At 39.8% G+C, this 14,632-nt stretch overlaps 1 protein-coding gene across 1 annotated transcript in view; it reads left to right on the forward strand.

Moving 5' to 3' along the window:
• The first annotated feature begins 910 nt into the window (after positions 1 to 910).
• The window catches only part of LOC106748993 (alpha-2-macroglobulin-like protein 1), a 20,862-nt gene continuing 7,140 nt past the window's right edge, over positions 911 to 14,632 (forward strand). Inside the window, exons 1-21 of the mRNA XM_014627973.1 lie at positions 911 to 1,005; positions 2,025 to 2,185; positions 4,770 to 5,011; positions 5,221 to 5,337; positions 5,550 to 5,716; positions 5,807 to 5,915; positions 6,125 to 6,358; positions 6,471 to 6,713; positions 7,085 to 7,416; positions 7,751 to 8,112; positions 8,635 to 8,798; positions 8,877 to 9,015; positions 9,426 to 9,582; positions 9,764 to 9,992; positions 10,380 to 10,585; positions 10,736 to 11,085; positions 11,535 to 11,773; positions 12,435 to 12,686; positions 12,771 to 13,163; positions 13,782 to 14,019; positions 14,152 to 14,324. Coding sequence (XP_014483459.1) covers positions 911 to 1,005; positions 2,025 to 2,185; positions 4,770 to 5,011; positions 5,221 to 5,337; positions 5,550 to 5,716; positions 5,807 to 5,915; positions 6,125 to 6,358; positions 6,471 to 6,713; positions 7,085 to 7,416; positions 7,751 to 8,112; positions 8,635 to 8,798; positions 8,877 to 9,015; positions 9,426 to 9,582; positions 9,764 to 9,992; positions 10,380 to 10,585; positions 10,736 to 11,085; positions 11,535 to 11,773; positions 12,435 to 12,686; positions 12,771 to 13,163; positions 13,782 to 14,019; positions 14,152 to 14,324 — 4,602 coding nt within the window. The remainder of the gene's footprint in view (positions 1,006 to 2,024; positions 2,186 to 4,769; positions 5,012 to 5,220; positions 5,338 to 5,549; positions 5,717 to 5,806; positions 5,916 to 6,124; positions 6,359 to 6,470; positions 6,714 to 7,084; positions 7,417 to 7,750; positions 8,113 to 8,634; positions 8,799 to 8,876; positions 9,016 to 9,425; positions 9,583 to 9,763; positions 9,993 to 10,379; positions 10,586 to 10,735; positions 11,086 to 11,534; positions 11,774 to 12,434; positions 12,687 to 12,770; positions 13,164 to 13,781; positions 14,020 to 14,151; positions 14,325 to 14,632) is intronic.

Here is a 14,632-nt window from a genome sequence, read left to right on the forward strand (position 1 = left end):
ATAGCACTAATGCAAACTAGTGTGACTAGTTCAGTTGTAAGGGCCAATTGTTCCACCTTTTTGGTAAGATTTTGGCAATTTACCTACCAGCCATTGATGTTTACTTAACAGACAAATCAACAACAGCCATTGATGTTTATAAATTTCATACATTCATTCATTCATCAATTTCGGATAAATTTCACCAAAAAGTTGGAACAATTGGTCCTAAAGAATGGACCTAATATCTGGTTGTCAGATACATTGCGATATTTCGGAGTATCGTCCGTTTGGGTACTTCAAGGAAATATCGGCCCGTATTCTGAACTCGCTTTCATTGATAAATGGTGGTTTCTCAGCCACTTTTAGCGGCACTTTTGTCAATAAAAAAAGTTCAGGATACGGGCAGTTATCTTCAGAGGACATGCTTAAAATACAAGGTTCTCTTAATCTTAGGAGAACACACTCATCGAAACGTCAGAAGTCTCTCGGAAAACGCCGGACGTTAACATCGGGCGCGGAAAATACACATTGCGCTAATCGCGAACGAATGTCGTCAATAAGCGATTCCAGGAAGCCAATTCGATCCGACGACGCAGAAAAGGATACTGAGCGTCGGCCGGTTCTCGCGATTTGATCCGGTCCCGCGTAACCCTCTCCTCCTTACTCGCGGATTCAAGGGGTTAATAATAAGAGTGCCGGGTACGAATATCGCGCTTTCAGTCGGCCCACAGCCTCTCTGCCGGCCGTGTTCTTCTGTAAGTCTGAGCGCGCGCGGCGACCCGAGTGCTCCTTCTCGTTCGCGAAGAAACGACGACGCGGAACGTATGTCGTATTAATAATGTTCGCAACGATCGACGACTGATCGGTTTTTTCGCACGAACGAACGCGAGTGCGATCCAGTGAGTCGAGAGACTCGACTCGAGAGACAATGGATAAGTTCCTGGTCGTATCCTGTGTACTTTTCGTCTGCCTGCACGCGTTCCTTCCGCCCTGTGAAGGACTCGCCGGCGCGAGTGCTAATCGGTAAAGAGTGAACCGGAATCCTTTCCGTCGTCGGCCTTTGTCCCGCGAATTAGTGGCGAGCAGTTCTCTCGCTCGCTCGCTCGCTCGCCGCTTTCTCTCTCCCTCTTTCAGTTATCACGCGCTCGAGTGCCGATAGCTCGCGATGATGCTTGCATGTCGATGTTTCTTTAAGACAATTCTCTCCGCGGTAAAAGTCTGAGAGGGTGCAGATGTCGAGGGACTGGTCGTGCGAAGCGAAAGATTGAAGCTTCTAAAGCATGTAAACGCAGCGTCTCTAAGATCGTGTTGATAATTGCCATTTGAAACTTGTCTCATGTGAGATATTCAGATTTCAGAATTCAGAATTAAATCTGAATTTTTCAGTGGAATCAGCGGGTACATTTGACTTTATATCTGTAAACATTATTTAACTGGAAAACATCCAAGGGCTATGGCACGCACAACAATTTGAACAGTAAGAAAATTGACTAATCGCAGTAGATCGTTTTTCTTATGGTACGAAGAACAATCGACTGTGATTGATCAATTTGTTTAACGTTTATAGTACTTTTTTGTAAACTCCAAACTCTGAATTCAATTCTGTGTATCTCATTTGAGATATTTTTCAAATAACAACTATTTAATACGGATCTAAATGTAAAAAAAAAAATATATATATATACACATATCGCGAGATTATAATTAGTATTTGATATTTGATATTTTAAAGTATCAAGTTTCTCTCTCCAAGTTATAAATTTGATAACACCGCAAAGCAACATTTTCTTTGCACAATTTGAAAAGCAATTATAGTCCAGAAAGCGATTTTTAATCATTTGATCCATTTTTAGATGTCTTCATTGGAGGAATTTTCAGCATTGTTCGGTAACTCTGCATCGATATATCGTTTTTCTCTGTGTTCAATCAATCATGATTTCTCTCTATCATTGACCCAAGAATTCACCCTCAAATCCCGAAGCTCCCTCGATCGTGGTTCGGTCACGTTTCTATTTCACTTAATCGATCGTTTCTTTTCTCAGAGGATACGTATTCACCGCGCCGAGGAGATTCTTGGCCGGCGAGACCGAGAGCGGCTGTTTATCTCTGCACAACCTCGAGCCTCCGGCACACGTTGTTTTGGAGTTGCTGTCGACCACGAAGGACGAGGTGTTGGCTAGCACGAGCAATGTCATCAAGACAGGCAAGCGTCTTTCTTTACCTCGTCCTCGTCAGATCTTCTCCATCGGCGTGATACCGTAATTTTAGAGACGCATGCGGCACAAGTCTCAACGCTCGGCGGTTTCGTCGCAATTCGGGGCGGTTTTTTGCGTACGGGCCGAGAAGTAGCACGCGTGATACGTCACGCTGCAAAAACCATCGGCGGCTCATCGCAGGATTTGCGCTCTTCCGAGAGTCATAAGCGCTCGTCTACGATCTTACACTTGCCGAGGATGATCGAGCGGCTGGAGCAGAATCAGGCGCGTTATCACGCACGCGACACGATAACGCAGTCGTTGAAAATACCGTGGCAAGATCGTGCGTTCGAGCTCCAGGAGCGTACGTGTGGCGAGGGAAACAAGAGACGTCAGTTGCTCGGAGTCCGCGCGGCGAGCGGGATGACCCTCGGAGGAAGGTTCAGAGGGCGGACGATTTGGACGATTTCTCCAGCATTGGAGACCTCGCTTCCGGGCCCAAAAATCCTAGCGACGTCCCTGGGCCCCGTCCCTCCTTCTTCCTTCGCCGCCGCCGCCGCCGCGAGTCGGACGCTTTAAACAAATCGTAAATTGAAATTGTCGTCGCTTCCTGCGGGGGAGCTAAATCAGCCGAGTCTCTCTCTCTGGAGGGGAAATAACTAATCGCTCGGATCACATGGGAAACTTATCTGCATTGTTACTACGCACGGGGTGAACAACAAGTACGGCTCTCGATCAAGGTCCGGGGCTTTATTGTAGATATATGTCGACGCCGCGGTTGATGAGAATCGAAAACAGATGGCGACCCGCGGCGCAGTAAGTCGCTGGAAACCGAGCTCGGCCCGAGATAACTGAGTGTATCTTTCGTGCATTTTGAAAGAACAATAATTGATTGATCGATTATTGAGAGTCTTTCTTTAACAGGAATTGTTTATTGGAAAAGCTTGGAAACCCCGGAATTCTCGGGGAATTTGTTTATGCCTGGAAAAATCAAGGAATTTTAAATGGACATTGTCCATATTATCGTGTTGCTCATAGATAAATATTGCGTGGCTGACTGAGTTTTATTTAATAATATTTACTTCATTAAAAATCATAGAAAAGAAATAGCTTAGGATTTTCCGACTTGATTTTTAATTAATTTTAATTAATAAAGAGTAGCGATATGTAAGTCGTAGGCGCGAACTTATTAATATTCTGTATATGTTTACATTTAAAGTTGTTTTTAAACTTGTGTTTAATATATTCAAATATTAACACTTCTTTTATGTTTTTAATAGATTCTCTTTTGTTCTATATTTACGTATGTAATTTAAATATTTAATTATATTACTTTGCTGTTTATAGCAGTTGATTTTACGACTATTCAGCATTGAAGATAACGATTAGATGCAATTTTGCTTAATTAAGACAGATATTTATTTTAATAATTTTATAAAAGTTGTACTTTGGACCGATTATGCATTAAATTAATTTATTTTATAATATTTTGCTTATAACTTTTAAAGATAAAATTTGAAAATTATATATGACATAAAATATTAATTTTTTTTAGAATCCTTACAGTTTCTTTCAAATTTAATCATTGAAACTCGAGTGATTCTTAACCCTTTGCACTCCAGCCTAGTAATGCATAGAGGCTATTAGTTCCAAGTACATACCTATGATGTAGAAGAAAAATAGAGTCGTTTCAATAAAACAAAATTTTTATTTCTTAGCTATTTTATAACAAAACATATTCTAACTTATATTATAAAAGAAAAACATAAATTTTAGGACTTAAAATTTCTTAAAGTGCCGAGGCAGCAAAACAACCATGTTGCCGCTACGGCGACAGCGGAGTGCAAAGGGTTAATTTTATTTTATAATTTATAAATTTTTATGAACAAAATATTAAAGACTGCACAATAAATTATATTCGTTTGCAAGATACATTTAAAAATATTTTCATTTTGCTTGGAATTATTAACAAATTGCTTGGAAAATCAGGGAATTTTTAAGGATTTGAGTAAACATCCTGTTTAACCCTTAAATACATGAATTTTTTTTATTACTGAATTATTTTTTTTTTTACATTCATAGGTAATCCCAGAAAATGAGAAAAATATTTAAAAAATCTGAGGCATATGTTGAGCATTGCCTTTATGCCTTTTGGATTGTATATTTCGTTCTAAGGAAGAATTTGGTCTTCCACGTTTTTGCCTTTGATGTCGACAAAGAGGAAAAATAAATATGTTGCAAATTTGCAGCACTATGCATTTAAGAGTTAATTTCTAATCGCATTCTTAGTCAAGTTGGAATGAGAAAGAAGATGGAGATAGGTTCTATCACTCCAGTAAAAGTTATCTGAATATGACGTATATATATTTATTAATCTATTTTAACTATATTTTAAGTATTACATATTATATAACATTTGTCTGTTATTTTTATAAATTTCGTGTTTCAAATATTTGCAAATATATCAGCGAATATCTTGTAAATGCTAACGCGTGTGCAAGTATATATTAAAACTAACTATTCTTGTTGTGTGCGAATATATTCTGTCAAATATTTAATTTTACGTTTCTCACAACATCCGGTCATTTGCAGGGATAGAAACGTGTCTGGAACTGGCGGTACCACGGACGGAGAGCTTCAAAGCACGATTGCGATTGAAGATCACGTTTGATAAGTATCCCGATTATGTCGTGGACACGGAGAAGGAAGTTTACATCGAGCACGATTCGTTAATCACGTTCGTGGAGACAGATAAACCGGTCTACAAGCCAGGGCAAGATGTGAATATTAGGATCCTCATGTTAAAGCACGATTTGAAACCTTGGAAGAAAACGGTTTGTTGTTTGCTATTCATAGATATAGAACAAATATTGATTATAATAATAGAGATAATATTACAATTGGAAAAGGAATATACGGTTTATCTGAAAAATTTAATTACAAAATTTAAATTAATTTTTAATTAAAAATATATAGTTGAAGATTTAATTTATTCAGACCTACACAAGATTTTTCATTACTAAATTTTGCTTTTTATTTCTAGATATCGAAAGTATGGATCGAGAATCCATCCGAAATACGTGTAGTACAATGGACCAACGTCAGTACCGAAAACGGAATGGTGCAATTGAAGTTCCCCCTATCTCCAGAACCGAGTCCGGTAAAGATGAATATTCCTCATTGACTAGATGGGTTGACTGTAGTAAAAAATTGGACAAAACGAGATTATCGAATACATCGCGGAATATCCTGCACACCTCATTTGTGCTTATCGGCAAAGAGTTAAACGAATTGGCTAAAAAGTTAAACGAATGTAAAGATGTTAATGAGAAGATTGATATCAATGCTGAAGATACTTTTCACACATTACAGGGTACCTGGAAAGTCAAGGTGGAGAAGAACAAGTCGCAACCGCAACTAGGTCATACGACCACGTTCGAAGTGAAGAAATACGTCCTCCCGCGATTTCAAGTGACCATAACTTCACCGGGATATATTCTCGCGGACGCGGAGAACGTTACTTGGAACATATGCGCCAAGTAAACACATATCTCGATACAAAACCGTTCGAAACGTTCGCTGTATTTTGCACACATATATATATATATATATATATAATATCATTACAGGTACAGTTACGGTAAACCGGTAAAAGGTACTTTGCTCTTGAAATCCACGCCCCAAACACCGATGTGGAGACGGAAGTCGAATCTCCCGGAAATACATTACGAAACCGAAGTCAGTAAATTTTTTGATGATTGTTTAATCAATTCTGATATCTTTTCCACATCTCAAAATGTGATTTTAATTATACCTTTGTAAATATATCTTTAAAAAATCTCGAGTGTACTCATTCACTTATTAGACACAGAAGATTACAATGAAATATTCCTAAGATTTATTCGAATTTATCGTGGCTAGAGTTTGTAACTAATGAATTATTATAGCTGGATTCGCCGGACGGTTGCACAGAATTTGTGCTATCGGGCGCGGTGCTTGGATTGGCTCATTGGAAAGTGGCACCGAACAACATCGTCCTCATAGCAAATTTCACCGAGGCTGGTACCGGTACAGTAGAAACTACAACCAGTCGCACCGTGGTCGTGCATCAGGCCCTGAAACTCGAGTTTCTGCCATACACACCTAAATACTTCAAATTGGGTCTTCCATATCATGGAAAGGTAAACTTCGCAAGCAATTGTGATTATTTTCTTATTCTAACTTTCAACAGTCTATACAGTTTTTTTTAGAATATAACATATATATCTGTAACTGAGTATATTTCTGTTACAGTTACGCGTCTCGCGACACGATGACACCCCAGCACCGCATGAGAAGATTCAGCTTTGCCTGCGAGTGCGCGGCAAGGATGAGTGGCTTCGCGTAGTAGTCGAATGTCGTAACTTCACGTCCTCATCCGACGGCTTCGTTGACTTCATCGTACCATTGTCGCATCGGAATATCGTTCTGTTGAGTTTTGTTGCCACGGGTGTCGACTATCCCACGAAGTACTACTCACCGGATACGCGTTGGCGAGTATGTCAATATACTTGTTATCTATTATTTACGACGTTTCGAGAGAAGAATTATACATTTTTATCTTTCCTAAGAAATGGTCCGTTTTCTTAAATCGTTCCAGACAGTATATTTTATTTTAAAAATTGTATAAAAATATAACTTATATTGTACAGATTTTCTTTTATTTAAGTTAAATTATTAAGTTTGACTCATAATTAATTAAGTTAAATTAATTAAAAATATTAAATTATTTTTTAAATTATATTGTGAAATTTGTAATATGTTTCTTTCCACTCGGAAGAACAGTGTACGTGTATACTTTAAGAGTTCAAAGCGTTTATGGAAATGTTCGATATACACACGGATCTAACATTAGTTTTAAAACTTAGGTTTTTATGGATCAACCGTCGGCACACATCGACGTGAGCCCTTGGTACTCGCCGTCAGACAGTTACCTGGCGGTATCCCGAGGTTATCAACCGATCGTCTGCGGGGAGAAATATTCCTTCAATGTTATGTACACGGTGCCGGCGAAGAGTAAGACCAACGAATCTATCTCCTTCCATTACTCGATCAATTCCAAGGGAGACCTGTTAATTTACGGCCACGTGAAACACCGGCCGACCAGAGACACTGTTTTGAATTATTCGGAATTCCGGAACTTACTGGGCGCCGTCGAGACGCCGGGAAACAAAACCAGTCAGGACACCATCGTTCACAGGTAGCTGATATCCCTCAGTTTTTCGATGTTGATTATCGTTAACGTCGTTTAATAATCGTTAACATTAATTACATAGGTCCACAACAACAAAAATTTTGTCAAGTAACTCTAATTAGTGTAGGTATTTCTTATAGATTCTCAGATATAAGCAATACCGCTGGCCAAGTTGCCCCATCACGTTAGGTTTACAAGTTAGCTTGAAGATGAGAAATCAGCAATTAACTGTATCTGCTAAATATGTTTTATAAATATTTTGTAAATTTACATATCGTAAAAGAGCACACAGCCATCGAGACGTTATTCATGATCTTTCATTGTAATTTCTTTCGTTCAGATTCCCCCTGAGCGTCAAGATCACCCCGTCTATGGCACCCGTCTCAGAACTGCTGCTCTACTACGTTCGTGCGGACGGCGAGATTGTCGCAACTACGTACTCAATCAAGGTGGGGCATTGTTTCGAGAATAAGGTGAAGTCCGCCTGGCACACCGACGCCCAGATTCCGGGAACGGCCACCTTGTATCACGTGGAAGCCGCCCCGTGGTCTCTTTGCGGTATCTCGGCAGTCGACAAGTCTACTCGCTTCTTGGGGGGATCCAAGTCGAATTTAATTGATGCGGAACGGAGCTTTGAGCAACTAAAGAGATTTCACATCGAGCCGGAGACGCGCCCTATTTGGACGTGGACCCACTGCAAAGGTATGTTCGATGATTTGCGCAAAAACCGATAATAATTTGCGTATCGTGCAACAGTAATTTGCTAAGGAAGAATTGAACGTATTAATATAAATGTCATTGGTGAATTAACTAATCTTTTGGCTGGCTTTCGCTGGCGTTTTTCGCAACAAAATTGGAATCGATCGCTTACTAATTAATTTAGCAATTGGATAAGGATTTTTCGAGGGATTTGAGTTATAATAATATTACTATCACTTATTATTATTACTTATAATAATATTATTGGGACTCAAAGATTAGTTAAAGCATGGAAAGATTAGTTTTCTGCGTACGGTTGTCTGAAAGTATTCAGCACATGCGTCGTTACACGTTGAACATATTTTCCTTCGCACAAATAATATTAATATTGACAATATTAATATTTAATAGCACTATAAAACATTGATACTTTGACTCCTCATGGCCCACAATATTCTTTCATTAAATTAATTCTTCCGTAGTTTGAAGTAACTTGTATGATCTGACACGTAAAACTCTTTGCAGCAACGATGCAGCATGAGAGCAATACCGAAGAGATAGACCACCTGCCGATCCCCGCTTTGAGAGAATTGCCTATGTGGATGCGCATGAGGAACAGAAGGACCACGATCCGCGACTGGAAGAGTCACGGGGACGTGAATTACGTGGACGCCATACAAGCGTTCGATGTGAGGATCTTCCTGTGAACGTAAATCGTCTTAAGATTAATCGGAAAAAATAATTACGCTTTCATTACCTTCAAAAAGGATTTTGGAGCTGTCGTGATGAGCGATTTAATACTCGAAACACGACCTTGCCCCCAACTTTACACTGATTTCGTGCAAACGAGAGATTTTATGGGTGTCCATCCGTTTGTTCTCCATGCTGGCCTAGATCAGGAACCTGGTGCGTATTTGTGAGACCTCCCGAATTACAAAGCTGCAAGCAAAGCATAAAGTATCACGCGACTTATATCGACATTTATCACGGACCTTGTCGGGAAGTAATAATTCGGATACTGAATAGATTTCTCATTCATTCTTTTTAACTTTTAACTACAGACCTGGGTAGGTCCTTTATATTCCTATAAATGTGGTTTCAGGAACGTCGTGATTTGAAAGATTTATAAAAACAATATATTTTCGTATATTCTTGTATCTTTTAATACAGTTTTTATTGTTAATTCAAAAAATGAGAATAATAATGCTAATTAAAAAATAATAATTCAAATTGTTGGGTCCTCATGTATAGTTAACAAGTGAATTATTTATTATTTGGTACATACTGATGTATTATGTTTACGTATTATATATTAGCAACAATAGTTAACAAGGCAATGAGAACCCTTCCCATGGCGGTTCCGTTGCTTAACTTGAGCCCCGACCAGAGCTACGTGGATTCGGTACCCGATCAACCTGTGACTCTCAGGTCTTATTTCCCTGAAACTTGGCTGTGGGAATTAGTGCCGACCGGGTATGCATTCTTAAACTCATCAAATCTACTCCTCAAACTTACTACCTGAATTCCAGTCGTTTTCGTTCTCTGACACTCGTGTTATCAACAGAGTTTATCTTTTCAGTTTTGCGTTTTGACATGGACTTGACAGTGTCTGTCGGGTATTTATATCAATTAATGGGGGTTAATTTTCTTACAGAAAAGAAGGCAAAGTGACTATTGAGCGTACTCTGCCCGACACCATCACCGATTGGGTCGGATACACCACATGTATCTCGCCTACACATGGCCTCGGGATAGCTCCGCCGACAACTATCACGGGCTTCCAACCATTCTTCCTCGATTACAGCCTCCCGTATAGCGTGAAACGCGGCGAATTGTTGCGCATGAAAGTCTCCCTCTTCAATTATATGCAGCACAGTCTACCGGTGAGTTCTCTCCATTGGTGGACCACTGTATCCTCTGACGTCGGTCAAAACTTACAAAGCTAAAGGCCTAAGCAGAATGATTGACTTGGAATCTTAAGAGAATGTTGTATGCCCTAAATCTACACAAATTATCATTTGTTTCCTTTTTTCATATTACAATTTACAATAGTTTGTTGTCAATCACAAACAGAACGGATTTTTAGTTTAAGACTCAGGACATAAGACAGTCATCGTGCGTTAAGTAATGTAGTCTATTAAGTCTATAAAGACTTAAAGCATAAAACATTGTCTTGAATCAATAAGTCAACCAATTCTGATCCTTATTGGTAGCGATTAAAGAGAATATGCTGCGACGATTGAATAGCGACGAGAAATTGACGCTTACAGGTAAAAATTAAGCTAGAGGACGCAACGGGGCTCGACTTGCATCTGTCGCACGCTGTCGCTTCGTTCTGCGTGAAACCTCGCGACAGCGTAGTGCACGAATACATCCTCAGACCGCGAGTTCTCGGTGACGTTAACATCACAGTCTCCGCCTCGATCGATTCGGAATATGCCGAACCGTGCGGCCCGGAAGTGATTCTGTTTACACGGTGAGTGGACCAAACCAAGAAAATTTGTGTGAACTTTGACACGCGTAGAATTCTTCCTAATTTGTTGATCTATGGAAATTTGAATTAGAATTGGAAGCAGATATCGGTAATTGTGAATTGTGACGCTTAATTGCTTGCGCACTCTTCCAGAGACGTGATCGTGAAGCCGATACTCGTGTTACCGGAGGGTTTCCCCGTAGAAACGACCAAGTCGGCGTTCATCTGCCCGAAGGATTTCAGCGACGATTCCACCATCATCTGGGATCTCGATTTACCTCAGGACCTGGTGCCCGAGAGTGCCAGAGCGTATGTATCCTTGATAGGAGACATTTTAGGACCCGCCCTCGAGAATTTGGATAGTCTCGTTCGTTTGCCGCTTGGTTGCGGCGAGCAGAATATGATTCTCTTTGTCCCTAATATTCACGTGATTGGTTACTTGGATGCAACCGGTGTGGAGAATCCAGAGCTAAGAGCGAAGGCGGTGAAGAACATGGAGAAAGGTACGCCTTCCATTCTTATGTGATGTCGATTTCTAATCGGACTTATATAATTAAGACAATTGATTTATTGGGATTAATGCGATGTTTCAATCACTTTTGCGTCTCTGAAGCTTAGCTTTACGTCCCAAATATTTCTTATTCCGCAAACAAACTTGAATAAATATTTTTTTCATATTTTTTATTTCGTTTTTATAATAAATCTTTTAATATTTCTACTAAAAAAACGTCAAAATTTAACTTTATGTCGGTCAAAAAGTTTAAAGTTGGATCGTTGTTAGTTTTGAATCTTTGCCATATAGTTTTAAAGGCTCGAAAAAAACTAGTATTTTCTTATTTTCCGTGATTTTTTCGGTTTCCTTCCGTAAAAAAAAATAGAAATCCTTTTTCTTCCATTATATTTTGCCAACGTTAATTTATAATTCATTGCGTCACGTTTGTTTTCCGTATAGGATACCAGCGTGAATTGACATACAGACATCCGGATGGTTCGTATTCCGCGTTCGGCCCGGAAAATTCGGAGAGTTCGATCTGGCTCACCGCGTTTGTGATAAAATCCTTCGCCCAAGCTAGGAGTATAATTCACATCGACGAACGGGATCTGAAGATTTCTGTCAAGTGGATGATGAAGAAGCAGTTGGAAAACGGATGCTTCCCGGTGATAGGCAGAGTATTCCATAAAGACATGAAGGTATAACGTTGTAATTTGTAACTCTTTTATATTTAATAATAATAACAGCAAAATTACATTTAAGATTTCGAGACAGTTTTATACAGTAAGACAAAACCACATTGTAGATCGTGGTTGATGTAATTTTGATTGGCTCCACTTTCACCTACTCTTTGTGCTAAAAATCAAAACCGACTGAAATTTTTTGTAATAGTTTCTGAGTCGGTAGTAAAATTTTGAAACATTCTACTTAAGCACGGGAGAATTGAAATGAGAAGCCGATCGCAATGTGAATACTATTCCTCGCAAAACTACTTTTCACCAAGAATTTTCTTATCTGCGTATCATTCATGTAATTTTTCTTTAGGGCATGAAAAGTGAAAATTCCAAATGTCTTCAAATTTAAAAATTTACATTTTTCATGAGTTCACGCTAGAGAATAAGATCCAGCAACTCCTAGGAACTCATAAATCTTCTCTTCTAGCGTTTGTAAATCTACAAATTTAAAAACATTCTCATTTTTCATGTTTCCTTCTCAGGGAAAAATTACATGATCGTTTCACTCTATGTCTCTCTTATTTATTTTGTCTTCTTACTTTCCTTTTCACACTGTGTCATAATGAATTTATCTCCCGTTAACGATAAATAAATAAAACATACAAACCTTCATACGTGTTTTCAGGGCGGTTTACAAGACGACGAAGGTTCCTCCACGGCGTTGACAGCGTATATATTAATCTCCCTTTTAAAATCGGGTGTGTCGTTGACGCCGTCTCTCGTGAACAACGCTCTACATTGTCTGGAAAAGGGCATGGCGAACGGTGGCGATACAACGTACACGGCGGCTTTGTCCACCTACGCTCTCGCGCTGTTGGAACACCCACGAGCGAACGACAGCCTTAAGTCGCTCATGGATCGCGCGACGCGAAACCACGTATGTAATAAAGGCGAAGGCGATCGCCGGGGAAATTCCCAGAATGAATCCTCCCTCACGAATGTCCCTCCGTTGGCTCTGTAGGACCTCCTCTGGTGGGAAGACAAGTACAAACCCTCCCTGGGACTCAGCATCGAGATGACAGCGTACGCCGTGCTGTCGTTTGTGAAGCTCGGCGGCGAAGCGAACATGGTTGAAGCGTTGAAGGCGGTCCGCTGGATGTCGAAGCAACGAAATGCGGAGGGCGGCTTCACATCCACCCAGGACACCGTTCTTGGCCTCGAAGCGCTCACCAAGTACGCCGCCGCTATGTCGAGCAACAGTACGGACCTATCGGTGCTCGTGACGGCCGGCGACATCGATCAGGTGTACAGGATGCATAACGATAACCGCATGGTTCTCACGCAGATACGCCTGCCCATATTACCCACGACTGTCGAAATCTTCGCCGAAGGCGAGGGCTGCGTCTTAGTGCAGGTACCACGTGCAGAAAATTCTTGTCCGCCTATGAGTTCATTTCCAATCACTCACCCTACCGCTCCATATCCTATTCTCATTTTACCTCACTCTCACACACATCACCTACCTACCCTCTTCTCCATATACGAGTATAATACGATAGTGTCTCCGCTTATTTCACCTTGGGTAAAGTTATAATCGACATCTTATCATAAAAAAGCTCAATAACTTCGAAATGGTTGAACCAAAGCGGATAAAATTGTAATGTTTTGAAAAGATTTCAAGAGGCGCTATAAGAATATGCAATAAAAAATAGGAGATCCTATTTAAAAAATTTAAAGTGACCCTGATCTTGGCGACGCCAGTCAAGGTCAAATTGATGAGATCAATAAATAGACCCTTTTAAACTTTGTAACTTTTGTCTGAAATATTCTTTTGTAAAACTTACATTTTCCAAGATATTTCGCTATTTCGTAACTTTTAATACACTCTGTATATATATTTTTTAGTTTCATGTACTTACTTTTTTATTGTTTATCTTATTATATTTCTATTTCTCATAATTTATCGAGTACTGATAATTGCGTTAAATTAATTTTGTTATGTACAAATGAAAAACGAAATACTTTTTTGTAGAGCAACATAAAATATAACGTCATACACGCAACCGGCTCCGAAGCTTTCGATCTCTCGGTCGGCGCCACCTCGGTGCTGGCGTCGGTGGACGAATGCTCGATGCAGAAGATCACGATATGTACGCGATACAAAATGGCAGATGGGGAGAGTAACATGGCACTGCTGGAAATCGGCATGATAAGCGGATACGTTCCAGACCGCGCGAGTCTTCACTCTCTATTAGAAGACCCGGCTACGAGTGAGTATATATCATATTGCTCATCGATGGAAAAATACTTTAAAGTTCTGTGTATCCTCATGTCACACTTATGATTCATTTTTTAACATGGTGAATTTAACGTCATTTATTCTGAGATTGACAATTTTGCAGAGGTAAAGCGTTTCGAAGAGGATCGCGGCGTCGTTAGTATTTACTTCGACAAGTTGATCAGCCAGAAGACTTGCATATCGCTCATAGTTACCAGAGAGAATATCGTTGACAGACTCGAGCCAGCGAATGTAAAACTCTATGATTACTATCAGCAGGAGCTGTCGATATCTAGCGTAAGTTTGCAAGCATATTGCTTCATGCTGATTAAACACAGTACAGAATATACTATAAGGAGAGATCATCAAGGAAATAGAAAGATTCGAGACATCGAAATATACAGGGTGTCCCAGACCACCCGTCTCACCCGATTTTTTCGTAAACGTGACATTTTAAAGAAAAATGTTTCAGACAAAAGTTTTGTGACTTCGAGGGGCACATAAGATGGTGTCATTGGTTTGACCTTGGATAGTCGTTTGAAGATCACGTGAAGGTCACCTTTAATTTCTTAAATGGAAACCCCCATTTTTCAATGTATATTCTT

This window comes from Dinoponera quadriceps, unplaced genomic scaffold (genome assembly GCF_001313825.1).
Source record: "Dinoponera quadriceps isolate SergipeBrazil2010 unplaced genomic scaffold, ASM131382v1 scaffold3061, whole genome shotgun sequence".
NCBI classification, from domain to species: domain Eukaryota; kingdom Metazoa; phylum Arthropoda; class Insecta; order Hymenoptera; family Formicidae; genus Dinoponera; species Dinoponera quadriceps.